This window comes from Rhinatrema bivittatum, chromosome 9 (genome assembly GCF_901001135.1).
Source record: "Rhinatrema bivittatum chromosome 9, aRhiBiv1.1, whole genome shotgun sequence".
NCBI lineage: Eukaryota > Metazoa > Chordata > Amphibia > Gymnophiona > Rhinatrematidae > Rhinatrema > Rhinatrema bivittatum.
Genome location: NC_042623.1, coordinates 117,357,074 through 117,372,126, shown reverse-complemented (window position 1 = coordinate 117,372,126; position 15,053 = coordinate 117,357,074). Strand labels below are relative to the sequence as shown.

The 15,053-nt window shown below is 46.1% G+C and overlaps 1 protein-coding gene across 11 annotated transcripts in view; it reads left to right on the top strand.

Moving 5' to 3' along the window:
• Positions 1 to 15,053, top strand: part of LOC115099482 — a 126,239-nt gene that overhangs the window by 2,862 nt on the left and 108,324 nt on the right. For 2 of the 11 annotated variants that reach the window (XM_029617160.1, XM_029617161.1), the window contains exon 3: positions 2,906 to 3,640. The exons of 8 other annotated variants lie outside the window; for them this stretch is intronic. In XM_029617160.1, the coding sequence (XP_029473020.1) occupies positions 2,906 to 3,489 (584 nt within the window). In that variant the 3' untranslated portion in view covers positions 3,490 to 3,640. Of the gene's footprint in view, positions 1 to 1,989; positions 2,752 to 2,905; positions 3,641 to 15,053 lie in introns of those variants that run through there. One more of the 11 variants, XM_029617162.1, reaches the window with a different exon arrangement.

The following is a 15,053-nucleotide window of genomic DNA, read 5'->3' as shown; positions in this document are numbered from 1 at the left end:
AAATGTTGCTCCTTAATTGCTTACCAGGACGTCATTTGTGGTGCTTATCGCACGTATGGCGGTACGGCTTGGTTGGAGTATGATGAGCAGTTCAGAAGGAATATGGCTGTGAACCCAGGTTTAGAATGGGATCGCAAGGATATTGACCTCTGGCTCTCAAAAATCACACCGTACCGTCCGGTGCAGGAGGTTGTCCCTGGCTTCGCTGGCAATGCATACCAGCCGAGTACATGGTTAACTCCTCGCCAACATACTTTTACGGGAAGATTTCCATTTCGGCAAGGTCAGCCCTTTCGTCAAGGGCAAAGGTGGGCGCAAGCCACTAGATTTAGGGGCGGGGGGACTCCCATCTGTAGGCTGTTCAACTCTGGTTTTTGCAGATTCGCTGCTGCCTGCAAATTCAGACACGCCTGCATGGGATGCGGTGCAGGCCACCCTCAAACAAAATGCTCAAGGGGAGGAACCATCCCCCACACAGAGCAACAATAAATTCATTAGAGCACCTACCCCCATTAAGATACATAGCTTGCAGGTCTGTTTAAAGGGTTATCAGCCCAAGGAGGCCAGATGGCTATACGAAGGGTTTTCCCAAGGTTTTCACATACCTTTCATGGAGCCAGAAACCACCACAGAGGCTAAGAATCTGTTATCTGCGAGGAATAATGAAGAGGTCATTACACTAAAGATCAAAAAAGAAAGCGACATGGGTAGGGTGGAAGGCCCATTCAATGACAAACCTCTACCTCATTTTAGGATTTCCCCTCTTGGGGTGGTTCCCAAAAAAGAGCCAGGGGAATTCCGAATGATTCACCATTTATCCTTCCCAGAGGGTGGGTCAGTGAATGATTACTTGGACCCCGAAGCATGCTCGGTCGCCTACGCCTCATTCGACCAGGCATTAGACATGGTGAGGCATTGGGGGCAAGGGGCATGGTTGGCAAAAGCCGACATTGAATCAGCCTTCCGCTTGCTTCCAATACATCCAAGCTGCTTCCATCTGTTGGGGTTTCAATTCCGAGGTAAATATTACTTCGATAAATGCCTCCCGATGGGCTGCTCTATATCTTGCGCCTACTTTGAGAGGTTTAGCACATTTGTGCAATGGGCTGTAGAGCAGAACATCGGGAAAGGGAAAATCATATACTATTTGGATGATTTTCTGTTTACCGGCCATAGGGACACACAGGCCTGTGCGCAAGCCCTCGAAGCATTCACCCGGAAAGCTGACGAATTAGGTATTCCGCTAGCTAAGCACAAATCAGAAGGACCGTCACAAAAATTGTCATTTCTCGGTATCGAAATTGATACTCTGCAAATGGTCACACGCCTACCGCCCGCAAAACTAGAAGCGTTACGCGCCAACATATCTACTACCGAACAATCACGCTAAAACAAATGCAGTCACTCATTGGTCACCTCAATTTCGCTTGCAAGATCATGCCCATGGGTCGCCCCTTCATTAGAAGATTGTCCCAAGCCACAGCAGGTATTCGCAGGAGCCATCATTTCATTAGAATCACAAAGGAGCTCAGGGAGGACCTCATAGTATGGTAGACATTCCTAGGGGAATATAATGGGCGGACAGTTTGGAGGGACCCAATCATGACCAATAGGGAGCTGCAGCTCTACACCGACGCAGCGGGGAGCGCTGGATTTGGGGCCTATCTGGCTGGGAAATGGTGCGCGGAACGATGGCCAGTACAGTGGGAAGCCATGGGTTTACTCAGAGACATCACTTTTCTCGAATTGTTCCCCATTGTTGCAGCAATACACATGTGGAAAGCATGTTTCCACAACAGAAGAGTGGTTTTTTGGTCAGACAACATGGCGGTTGTACAGGCGATAAATTCTCTCACCGCGCACTCCCCTAGGGTCATTAGGCTATTGCGGGATTTAGTACTGCTCTGCCTGCGCATTAACCTGGTCTTTAAGGCTAAGTACGTTCCGGGGGAAGCTAACGGCATCACTGATGCATTGTCTCGTTGTCAGTGGTCTCGTTTCAGATTCCTGGCCCCGGAAGCAGAGCATCAACCTTATGACAGAGAGAAATGTAACAGAGTTCTTGCTCTACCTCAAGAACTCGGGGGTATCAAGAGCACAGGCAGGGCAACATGTAGCTGCTATTGTTTTCGTCTCCAAACTATGGGGTATAGGCACAAATAGCAACTCCTTTCTCATAAAAAAGATATTAGAGGGTTGGCGGAGACAAGAACCAGTTAGAAGGGACGCCAGAAAGCCTATCACACCAATGCTGCTACAAGCACTGGTAAAGGAGCTCCCCAGCCTAGTTTGGGACAATTATGAGGTAAAGCTATGGACCGTGGCTTTTTCACTAATGTTCTTTGGTGCATTTAGAAACAGCAAGCTTATCCCGAGGGCAAAGGTGACCACCAGGGCATCGTATGGGGGTCTCCTGATAGAAAACATAAGGCTGGTTAAGGAGACAGTACAGATCTTTCTCAGGCGAGCAAAAACTGATCAACGGGCAGTAGGTCGCTGGATTACATTATACCCGGCTCATACGGGTGAGATATGCCCCGTAAGGGCTACAACAGAATACCTCAAAGTACGCCCGCTGGGGGGAGGGCCCTTTCTAAAACACAAAGATGGCAACGCGCTATCGCGTTACCAGTTTATCAGTATACTACGCAAAGGCTTGGAAAAGATAGGGGAAGATGCGGGAGCTTATCACACACATTCATTCCGAATAGGCGCAGCATCCTTCGCCAGCAGCAGCGGTTTAAGCGAAGATCAAATTAAGGCGCTAGGGCAGTGGAAATCCGGTAAATTCAAAACATACAAACGACCCAATAACCAGACAGCCCAATGAAGTTTCACTGGGAAACATAAAAAGCATATATTTACCGTCCTGTTACACATAACCGTTTTATTTTGTCCATCATAGACTCGTCAGCGGGGAGCGCGAAAGTGATATGGATCATGGGGCACTCGTACATTTATTGGGCGCACATTAGAACCAAGAAAAAGACCTCCAGCGAGCAGATGGGCATACCGCGTAGCAAGGCCAGCTTATTCTGGCTTGGCAAACGAGGGATGAGGTGGGTCCAACTAATGCCTTGCATCCTCCAATACGCCAGGCAACTACCACAGCCTGATATTATCATCTGTCATTTGGGCGGTAACAATTTGGTCGCAGGCAAAAACATTGACTTAATAATCACGATCAAGAAGGACTTGACTGCAATTAAGGCTATATGGCCAGCCGTGGTATTGGTATGGTCCCACATTATCCCCCGATTGGTATGGAGGGACGCGAGGTCGCACAAATCCATCGAAACAAGCAGGCGCAAATTAAATAAAGAAGTGGGGACGTGGTTGAGAGCTATAGGGGGATATGTCATCAAGCATGATGATATTTCGCTCTCATGTTCAGGCATGTATAGGCCGGATGGGGTTCACTTATCAGACGTTGGGGTAGATATCTTCATCCTCGCCCTGCAAACGGCCACAGCAGCTTTAGTTAATTAGTGGGGGTAGAAAACAAATAAGGTTTTACTGTTTCCTACTTTGGCGGGTGCCCTCACCGGAGCATAAGGGGATGTATCGCTGCATAGAGGGGAAGTTTTTGGTGTTGGGGGAGGGGGAAGGGGAGGAGCACAGCACCAAGGACTTTGCATAGGGGGAAAGCGGGGGCATGGATATAACTAAGCATGGCAGAGACCGAGATAATGGCCGGTCTGGGGGTGGCCCAATGAAGGCCTGGCATAAGCAATAATCGCGGCCCGCAAGGCCAGGGGTGGGAGGAGGCGGCAGAATACTGCACGGAGCGGCAGTAGCCACGGAGGCGTTCACGGAGCGGGATGCCAGTGGCGGGTGTTCCCCTTCACGGAGCGGAAGGCGGGATTGGCATTCACGGAGCGGGGTGCCAATGGTATACCACCTACACGGAGCGGAAGGATGGAGGGCTGCCGTCTCCAAAAAAGCATTGGGGTGGGAAGAACAAGGAAGGTACCGGTGAGGGCGTGGCATTTAGCTAATGCCAATTGTTTAAGCTGCTGCAATATAAAGTAATAAGGTTATAATGTTAAATTTTGGCTGTGGCCGTTTCTTCCACTTAATAAAAGTTATCTTGGTTCACCTACTCTGTTGTCGCGTGGTCAAGGGTGGGAGGGGCGGTCGTCCGTGAGCTACGGCGTGCCAGAGTTAAGCGTAAATGTCAGGGACAATGGAGGCTCGTCAGGGAAAGCGAATATTTCGTGTTATTTCTTTATTTTGGCTTTGCAAAGTTTGCCAAATGAACTCCATCGTAACTTTCTCTTAAGAACTTATTTCTTTTTTTCATAACCTTATATTAATCTTGGAGCCTGCTAGAATTAATTGCAGGTCTAAACTGTTCTTTGTTATTTTGATTTTGAATGGTAAATTGAAAGTGACTTTAGTTTGAGTCAACTTTCATGCTCTTCAAAATGATTGTCCTAACCAGAAGTTTGTGTTTTCCTGGGGGGACAGTTTTTGTGTTTGGGTATTTTTTTTTAAGTCATTTGGTAACTTAACTTTAAAATCAAGAACATAGATGTACCCAGCACCTAGACAGAGCGATGTTTAACGGATTATTTTCAGATTACTTTACTTTAAAAAGTCCAGTTTGCAAAGGACTTGCATTTTGATTTTAGTGGTTTCCTTTGAGCATGCATATAAAGGGTAATTGGCATAGTTCTTGGCATGTGGCGTGGGGCTTATGGGAGACGGCATCTGGCCCTCACTCTATCACTATGTTCACATTACCACTCTCTCCCACCTATCATCCTTTCCACTTAAACATTTGTCTGCCACTAAGAATAGGGGGAGGAGGAAGAAAAAGGGACACAAATTTGGTAGGGGGATTAAGAATGCCAAGAGCTGGGGGGAGCGGGAAGATATATTAGAGCAAGGAGGAGCAGCTGAGTGAGGGGAGCAGAGAGACTGGAAAAGAGAGCAAGTAGGAGAACAGAGAGAGAGTGGGGAATGAGTTAGACTTAATGAGTAAGAGAGAGGAATGGGAAGCGGCAGGCTTGGTGGATGGAAGGGAAGAAAGATGACAGGCTGGTAGGGGGAGAAGGTAATTTATTCAGTCTATAGCAACAACCCTAGGTTACGAGATTTTCAAAAAGGTTTTGTTCCTGTTCAGCAGAGTCCAGCCGAGTGTCTCATGGAGATCTGAGTACGATTCTCAGGTTTACTCCTGAGCTGTGAAGGGCCCAGGGATACTGTTTCTATGGGAGGTAAAGCCCTGGCCTTTGCTCAATGGTGAAACATAAAAGTGTACACTTTTGTACCTAATTTTCAAAGAAAAATGACCCGGGTATAGTAAAAGCCCCATTATCTGTCACCCAACCAACTAGAAAGCACAACTAACTGGCATCTAGCAGCAAGGCTTTATTATTAGTAGTACTGCTGCCAAGAAGGTTTAAACAATGTTTATTAACATTAGGGCTCCACCCTTTTCTGTGTTTTGTCCAATTCTGCATCATTCTTTCCGCTCCTGTTCCTTGCAGATTGAAACAGGACACAGAGTTCTTGGCTAGGGGGAATGGATGATTCCCTATGTCAAAGGTGGCCAACGTTTCACACACCAAGAGCCAAGAAACTGGAATGCAGAGTACAAAACAGCCTCACGTTTCCAAAAGACAAGGAGTTGGGGGGGGGGGGGAGGAGATGGGAGTATCCCCCTCCAATAGTATTCTTCCCTCTCTCTTAGTATGCTCACCCTGTCTCTGCCACATTCTCTCTCAATCCCATCCTGTTCTCAATCCCCCAACCCTGTCCACACCGTTCTCTCTAACTCATCCTGTTCCAACCAGTCTTTCTTAAATCCCCCCCAAGTCTTTCAATCCCTCCACCCTATCTCCCCAAGTCTTTCAATTCTCCCCCCCCCCCTTACCTACCAGTCTCTCAATTCTTCAACCAGTTTTTCTCTCTGTTCCCCCACCCGTCTCTATCTCATTTCTGTTGTCATCTCAATTTCTCAGTCCTTCCAACCTATCCCCACCAGTCTCTCTCAATCTCCTTTCCCCCAGTCTCTGTCTCAATTCCTCCACCATCCCCACCAGCCTCTGTCCTATACCCTGTCCCCACCTGTCTCTGACCAGCATCTCCCTCTTTCTCTTGCCTATGCTGTGCCTAATGTCTCTCTGTCTTGTCCCCATTGGTCTCTCTCTTGGCAGCCCAGCATAAACATTCCCCAAACCCCACAAGAACAATGACAGGGGTGCAGGGGCTCTGCCATTAACCCTCCCCTTTCCCACCACTTGTGCTACTCTGCCCTCCTCTCCTCAACCTCTGCTCATCATTAGGATCTGCTCTGCCTCCACCCCCTCCTACTCTTTCTGTCTCGCTCCCTTTTGATCCTCCCCTCCAGTGTTCTCTCGGGCTCTCTTGCATACACACGCCATCATTACCATTTCTGGTCTCCCACACCCACAATGTGTCCAACATTCACCTACTCTCTGCACTGCCTTTCCCCCGTGTGTGTGTCTCTCAAATCCTTCCCCATCCAATCACCATCTCTGACTCTCGCTCCTCCATTCAAATCACGCCTCTAGCTTCCTTTCTCTCTCTTGTCCCTTTCACCCTCCCTGTCTCTCCTTCATCCCCTTTAGCTCTCTCACCTCCACTATCACAACCTATAACTGTCACCCATAAGAAGGCTTGAGCAGTGTGCAGCCCTTGAGGGACCAACAGTTCTCCATCCCTGCTGTAAGACCCAACGGGCCGATACAGTACAGTGCGCTCCGGCGGAGCACACTGTTAACCCGCGATTGGACGCGCTAGCTTTACCCCTTATTCAGTTTCCCTCATGCAGTTCTGTCTGCAGAGGGAAACTGGCCCCATGCAGTTTCCCTCTGCGGACAGAACTGCATGGGGCCAGCAGGACTTGCAATACTACAGGACTTCATGCAGTTTCAATTGCAGAGCCAGTTAAGGAGGAAGCAGAAGCAGCAGATAAGTGCAACTCTCTCACTCCCTCTGCTGGCAGAAAAACATCCTGCAGGCCAGGTGCTGTAGGGAGAAAGATAGAGGTAGATTTTAAAAACATACGCGCACGCACGTACTTTTGTTCGCGCACCAGGCGCGAACAAAAGTACGCTGGATTTTATAAGATACGCCCGTAGCCGCGCGTATCTTATAAAATCCAGGGTCGGCGTGCGCAAGGGGTGCACATTTGTGCAACTTGCACGTGCCGAGCCCTGTGCGCGCTGCCCGTTCCCTCCGAGGCCGCACCGAAATCGGAACGGCCTCGGAGGGAACTTTTTTTCTACCCCCCCCCCCCCCCCCCCCGCGGCTCTATCTAGACCCCCCCCTACCTTTATCGGAGAAGTTACTACTGCCTCCGGGCAGTAGTAACTTAAGCGTGCCGGCGCAGCAGGCCCCGACACAGACCGCTGTGTCGGGGCACTCGGCCACGCCCCTGATCCCTAACCGTGCCCCCTGGCCATGCCCCCGACTGCCCCTTTTTGCAAGCCCCGGAACTTACGCGCATCCCGGGGCTTGCGCGCGCCGCCGAGCCTGTGTAAAATAGGCTCGGCGCGCGCAGGGGGGGTTTGGGGGTAGGTTTTCGGGGGGTACGCGCGTACCCCTTTGAAAATCTATCCCTTTATGAAGATGCTGTGGTGCCTGAATTCTTATGGGGTTCCTGGTTATCAACTAGAAGAGAGATTTTCAGCACAGCTGCACTTCAGCCATGGCCCACTGATTAGAAAGTGCTGATCTAACTGCCACAATAGGATAAGCCCAGGGTTATACCTTTATAAATTGCATTTTTGCCAAATATATGCTATTAGTATTTCTGCAATAAAACATTTCATTTTTATTCAGCAATCTTTTTTATTTTTTATATTTTTTTATATCACTTGTCTTCATTTCCTCTTGTATCGAAGTATTCCTGTCTCTTGTTCTTTTCAAAGTTGCATTCTGTATTTTGTTTTAGATTTATTTTTCCATTACCATGCTTTGTATGTCAGATTTTTTTGTCTGTTTTTCCTGTTTCTCTTCCTGGCATTTACCTACTGCCTCTCATATTGTGACTCTTTTTTGCTTTCTTCTCTCTCTCTATTCTTCTTTTTTTTTCCCTTCAATAAGTAGACTGGCTTAGCCATTACATGTGGGTAATGTCATCTGGCAGAACTGAACAGATTTGTCCCTCCATGATCTACTGAGCATGTGCAGGAGTTCCCACGTGAGCCCCGTCAGTCATTTTTTGTCAGAGCTAAAGCATGGATGTGTGTTTAGTCTCTCCTCTATTTTTTTTTTTCATTTCAAACTTTATCAAAAACCTTTTTCTGTCTTGTAATGCTGCTTCTGCAGTTCCACAAAAGCATTTGTAAGTGCTGCCAAAAAAATTTAAATGAAAGGAAAGCAAAATATTTTTTTTCTCATACAAAATGTCAGGCCAGTCGAAAAAAGCTACTATGGTGAGTGGTTTTCAGAACTGGCCCTTGAGGCAAAATTATATCCCTCACTGCCTGCCACAAACTTTGCTATCACTGCTTGGGAGCGGATCATGACCAGAAAAAATGTGAAGCCTACCAATGGATGTTCCTACCTCACAGCACTCCAGGTCCTTGCGCATGGAAGAATTGCATACATCTCTCAGGAGCTGCATTATCTTTCTTCTCGCGAAAACCATTGAACTGCAGTTGTTCAAAAATTCTCTGTCCACTCAGGCTGAGACCATGGTGTTGAGTTCAGTTGGCTATGCAGCTAAGCAAAAAGAATCTGTCTGCAACACAGAAATAAAAAAACACACCAAGTGAGGTGCATTGACTCATTTGAAGTATGCTGCATCAAAACACCATAAGATGCACTGCTATGATGCATAATGTGTCCACCAACATAGCAATTCCTGCTTGATACAATGCACTCGATTCATATTTTACTCCAAGATGTACCTGGACCATCCTTGAGCTTACAAACAGAGCAACATGTCAATGTTACGATTGGTGACTCGCGGGTTGGCCCCGCGAGCCACCTCACTCACCCCCGATGCCAGCTGAGTACTCCAGCGGTGGGGACACTGTCGGCAACCAGACTCTGCCGTACCCCCCCTCCCCTTCATGGGGCCTTCCTATGCACATGCAAGGTGCTCCTGGAATCTTAAAGGGGCCACAGCAGGAAAAGTCCCTATGGTGCCCTTTGATGATTTCTCTTCCTCTCTGTATTTAAGGTTCCTTGGAATGCAGTCCTGATGCCAAAGCAACACGACTCTTGGTGTCTTTGTGTCTCCCAGTGTATGTTGCTAGTTTCTCTGTCTTCTTGTCTTTCTGTGTCCTGTTCCTCGCTTTGACTGTGCCTTCTCTTTATCTTGTCTCACCCTCTTTGACCCAATTTCCTGGATCCTGACCCCTGCTTGGACTCTGACCTTCCTTGACTGCTGTCTGGACCTGACCCTTTGCTTTGGACCCAACTGTGCCTCCTCTGCTGCCTGTCCCAACCTCTGGCCTGCTACTGATATCTGCTGAACCTCCACCCAGACTCAGACTCTCACGTCTGGATAACCCTAGGGACCCACCTAAGACCTGCCAGCCGCCAGAACCCAAAGGTCAGGTGGCTGATATAGGTGAAGCTCCAGCCGATGCCACCCAACGGTTTCTCTGCCAGCTGTTGATATGGGCCTTGCTCGCTAGGCAGTACCAAACACATCACAGCACTAAGGCTCCACTACTTGAGAACATTACAGTCAAGAAGAGCTCATGATCTTCTAGGACACCCAAGTTTCCACCTCTCCTTCCTGAGACCCAGAATGTTTGCCCACTCAATACACTAGGTATCTGAGATCTGCAAGACAAGGGGTCAGGTTTCCCTTACCTCTAATTAGAATGCTAATTCCACCTAGAAATAGTTGATCCTGTCTGTCCAATAGTTCTACTCTCTAATAAATCACCTATTACAGCGCAAGAACCTGTATTAATCTTGGAAGATGTCTTCCCTCTTATGCCAGGCCAGAGGATACAGCATTCTTATAACCAAATTGCAGGGATCATGAGGGGTTTCTTTAACTCTCTCATGAGAGAGGTGGATGGAATGCTGCAAGCCTCTCTTATCAACTCTTGCTGTGGCAGTTTCATATTCTGGGAATCCCAAACTAACCTTCAGGTGTACTTCATCACCATGACCCTAAATTAGGGGATCTTCATCAACACACTTGATTGCAGCGGAATCTAGTCAATAGGAGGCAGTGGACCAGGTCGCTTCTCTGAAACCTCAACCAGAGGAACCTTATTTTTTCCCCTTCTTTGTCATTGGAGTCCTAGTTGAATGAGCCTGTACCTCTAAGATCAGATGAGAAATTCAATGGAATACATTAGATCTTCTGCCAGATCTCACAGAGCACCTGTCTCCTCTGTAAGATCTCACCTATTCCAAATTTGTTGAAAAATTGGGAGCAGCACTGGATAAAGACCCATATATAGAACTACTTGGTTTACTCAAGATTCTGGATACCCCGGCTGAACCTGCTATCTTACCAGGTCATTACATTCTTAAAGTGCTGCTTATGAAATTGTGGGAAATACCTAGATTCTGTCCCCCTATTTCTAGGAAGCTGGATCTTAAGTTTCTAGTCAATCGGTTTCCTGGCTTTGGCTTAGTTCACCTACTGCACCAGTCTGTCATAGTGGAATCTATGACAAAAGCAAAGACAACCCGTATTCATTCCAGTTTCCCATCAGGTAAAGATATTACACACTTGTAGACAATTTCAGTATACGGATATTCCAGAGCGCAGTGCTTTCCACCCATATTGCTATTCATCAGTTTTACATGATGGAATATATTCATGATTGCCTTCAGAAGCTGATGCCCTATCTACCTTCCTCTGATCATAATATCTTCCCTCAACAATTCTGGGATACAGAAGAAGCAGTTTGACAGAATCCTATTCTGCTTTATGTGCTTCTGCAGCCTCTATTGATGCATGATGTATGACATGGTTATGATATCAATCACACAAAAATACCCACATACACACAGTGTACTCCAATACACCACAAATGTCAACAAATAACAAAGGAATAAATGTATTGGTCTTATTTCAATAGAAAGCACTCTATCGCCAAGATACTAATGTAAGACCCTCTATTCACGAGTAAGACACTTCAAATAGCTTCTCGTTTACCATAGGGGTCTAATTTGCTTTAATAAATCCTGCAAATGTTTTGCTAAATTTTTCTAATTTTCTTTAAAAGAAACCGTACGAAAATTATAGGGGAAACTCCCAATTAGTACCGCATGATTAAAAAGGAATACTTATCCAAAAATGATGATCATGTCCCATAAGTCCCGACATGGCCATGTTTCGGACAGTTGTCCTGCCTCAGGGGAAATCACGGGTCGTCTTTTCAATAACGTTGATGCGGTGAATTCACTGCGAAACTCCTTTTTTTGCGGGCTCTCATTTAACCCGCGGCGTTTGAAAACATGGCAGACGCTCGGACTTCTACTTATACCGGAACTCACACTTGTTACCTCCCCTTCCGGGAAACTCAAAGGTTTCTATCACGTCCTCCCGTGGCGAAAAGGCGCCGACAACAGTCTTCTAACAGGTCCTCTAGATTGGCGCGTAAACATAGTTACCAAGAAGTGCGCATGTCAAAGCTGGAAGTCCACTATCACGTCCTCATGCCACAGTGTAAAATCGTGGTTGAAGTTTCCTGTCTGGTCCTCTTTTGGCGAACATGGAAACACGATATTTGTATACTAGATGCGCAAAAACAAAACAGAATACGTGATCTCATAAAAGTTCATAATACACAATAGATTCACCACTCACACAGTATCTAGCAGGATATCTTGTCAGGAATGTAGGATTTGTTCATCTGTTGACGAATTCAAATTTCAGGCGGACTTGCTTGTTTCTAGATTTACCCAAAGGGGTTATCCTTATGGGGTTATCAAAAAGGCATACAAGCGAGCTTTATTCGCGAATAGACAATTGCTGTTACAATATCAACAGAAACCTTATATCCAGGATCTTACATGTACTTTGAAATACTCACGACATGTTCATGAGGTGGTTAGCATTGTGCGTGAACATTGGAAGGTACTTTCTTTGCATGCAGTTTTTCAGACGGGCCCTAGATTTGCCTATTTTAGAGGCCAGAACATTAGAGATCGCATTGTACATTCAGGCTTTTGGTCTATTAAGAACGTTCCCCCTGTGGGAGGGCATCAGACCTGTGGGGGTTGTGATATGTGTCCACTAGCCCTTACTGGTGAAGAATGGCGGGCTCCCCATTCTGGGGTAGTCATACATCAGAAGAAACTTACCACATGTGATTCTATGGGAGTCATTTATGCAATACAATGTCCTTGCAAACTTGTGTACGTGGGCCGCACAAAGCGGAAGATTCGTACTAGGCTCATAGAACACAGGAGTTGCATCAAAACATTGAAAATGACAGCACCTTTGGTTCAACATTGCAATACTGCTCATCATGAATTTACAGATTTGCGCTGGACGATCTTAGAATCTGTGCCTTCAAATCCAAGAGGAGGAGACATACAAAGAACATTAAATCGTCGTGAACACTACTGGATTTTCTCCCTGCACACTGTGGACCCTGATGGCTTAAACGAGAGAATCAATTGGTATTCTCTTGTCTGATGTCGTTCCCCTTTAAAAAATGTTATTCCTGACAAGATATCCTGCTAGATACTGTGTGAGTGGTGAATCTATTGTGTATTATGAACTTTTATGAGATCACGTATTCTGTTTTGTTTTTGCGCATCTAGTATACAAATATCGTGTTTCCATGTTCGCCAAAAGAGGACCAGACAGGAAACTTCAACCACGATTTTACACTGTGGCATGAGGACGTGATAGTGGACTTCCAGCTTTGACATGCGCACTTCTTGGTAACTATGTTTACGCGCCAATCTAGAGGACCTGTTAGAAGACTGTTGTCGGCGCCTTTTCGCCACGGGAGGACGTGATAGAAACCTTTGTGTTTCCCGGAAGGGGAGGTAACAAGTGTGAGTTCCGGTATAAGTAGAAGTCCGAGCGTCTGCCATGTTTTCAAACGCCGCGGGTTAAATGAGAGCCCGCAAAAAAAAAAGTTTCGCAGTGAATTCACCGCATCAACGTTATTGAAAAGACGACCCGTGATTTCCCCTGAGGCAGGACAACTGTCCGAAACATGGCCATGTCGGGACTTATGGGACATGATCATCATTTTTGGATAAGTATTCCTTTTTAATCATGCGGTACTAATTGGGAGTTTCCCCTATAATTTTCGTACGGTTTCTTTTAAAGAAAATTAGAAAAATTTAGCAAAACATTTGCAGGATTTATTAAAGCAAATTAGACCCCTATGGTAAACGAGAAGCTATTTGAAGTGTCTTACTCGTGAATAGAGGGTCTTACATTAGTATCTTGGCGATAGAGTGCTTTCTATTGAAATAAGACCAATACATTTATTCCTTTGTTATTTGTTGACATGGTTATGAGCCAGTTCCATCCAAGAGGACGTCCATGAAAAATTAGTGGACCTCCTATGCTTGGGAGACAACCTCTTTGGAGAGAAAATCCATGAAACAATCTCCCAGGTAAAAGATCAAAATGTGGCTGTACAAGCTCTCTCCTTGGCTCCTAAGCAACCCACCTCAGCAGGGATCCATACAAATGACCCTATTTTCACAGACTGCCTTATCATCCTTTTCAATGGTACTGGCTTATGCCTCTTCCAGCATAGCAACAACAGCAGCTTCCGGCCACACCTAGGCAGCATGAACGCTGTTAGCCAAAAACCACTCAGCAGGTCCAGTCCAAGCCAGGGCCTAGTTTTTTATGCTGTCCACCAATCCCCTCCTCTCCCAAGTAGCAGAATTAATTCAACATTTTTCTGGAGAAATGACATAAAATAACCAAGGAAATCCAGTTTCCTCAATATTGTGCAGTATGGATACCATTCACTGTTTTTCCTGGCTCCCATCCCTTCCACACTATTCACCACCTCATGGGGATCTTTCCCATTTCCCACAGATCCATCTAGAAGTGCAATATTTTCTCAAGCACTAGGCAGTGGAAATGCTCCCTGTATTGCAAAATGCTCAGGGTTTCTACTCCAGATACTTTGTCCTCCCCATAAAGTCAGGGTGATTATAACCGATTTTGGACCTGAAGCTACTCAACAAACTCACCCTCTGGGAGAAATTCAAAATGAATTCCCTCACACAATTCTCCCATTCATTCAGCAGGGTGAATGGATTTGTGCCCTGGATCTCAAGGATGCTTAAACTCACATTCCATTCCCCCCAGCCCATTGGCATTACCTACAGTTCCAAGTGGATTCATCCCACTACCAGTATAAAGTCCTTCCATTGCCAAAGTCTTTACAAAATGCCTTGTGATAGCAACAGCACATCTGTGATATCGGGGTATACAAGGTTTTGCATACTTGCACGAATGGTTGATCATAGTGCAGTCTTGAAGCAGTTCTCCATGCTAGACTTAATGCCACATTTTCTTCAGAACTTAGGTTTCTCATCAACTTCTAGTCAGAGCCTCCAATTCATAGGGGTATGTATAAACTCCTTGTTATAGAACACATTCCAGCCTAGCAAATGGAGATCAACCATGATCTCACTCATTCACACAGAGCTATCCACTCCAAAGTCTACAGCCAGGAACCTTCTTGTAATATTGGGTCATATAACTGAATCCATCCATGTAGTCCCACTAACCTGCTTTCACATCTGTTGTCTCCAGTGTGGTCTGAGATCATAGCAAGATCAGCTCACTCAACCTTTTCTTCTGTAGTGTGAATTACCCCGCCAGTGGCAAAGGAGTTAAAGTGGTAATTACATTCTCACATCCTTCAAGATGGTACCCATTTGTATCCCCATCAGCTGAAAATAGATTCCGCCACCAGAGCTTGGGGAGCCCATATAGGATCCTTCCCTACATAGGGAATTTGATCTCCTCAAGATTCTCTTTTCCAAATCAATTTCTTGGAGTTTAAAGCAGTATGGCATGTTCTTACCACATTCACAGATCTTCTCTGAAAGAAAAGCATCCTAATCCTAACTGACAATCAGGATACCATGTTCTATGTCAG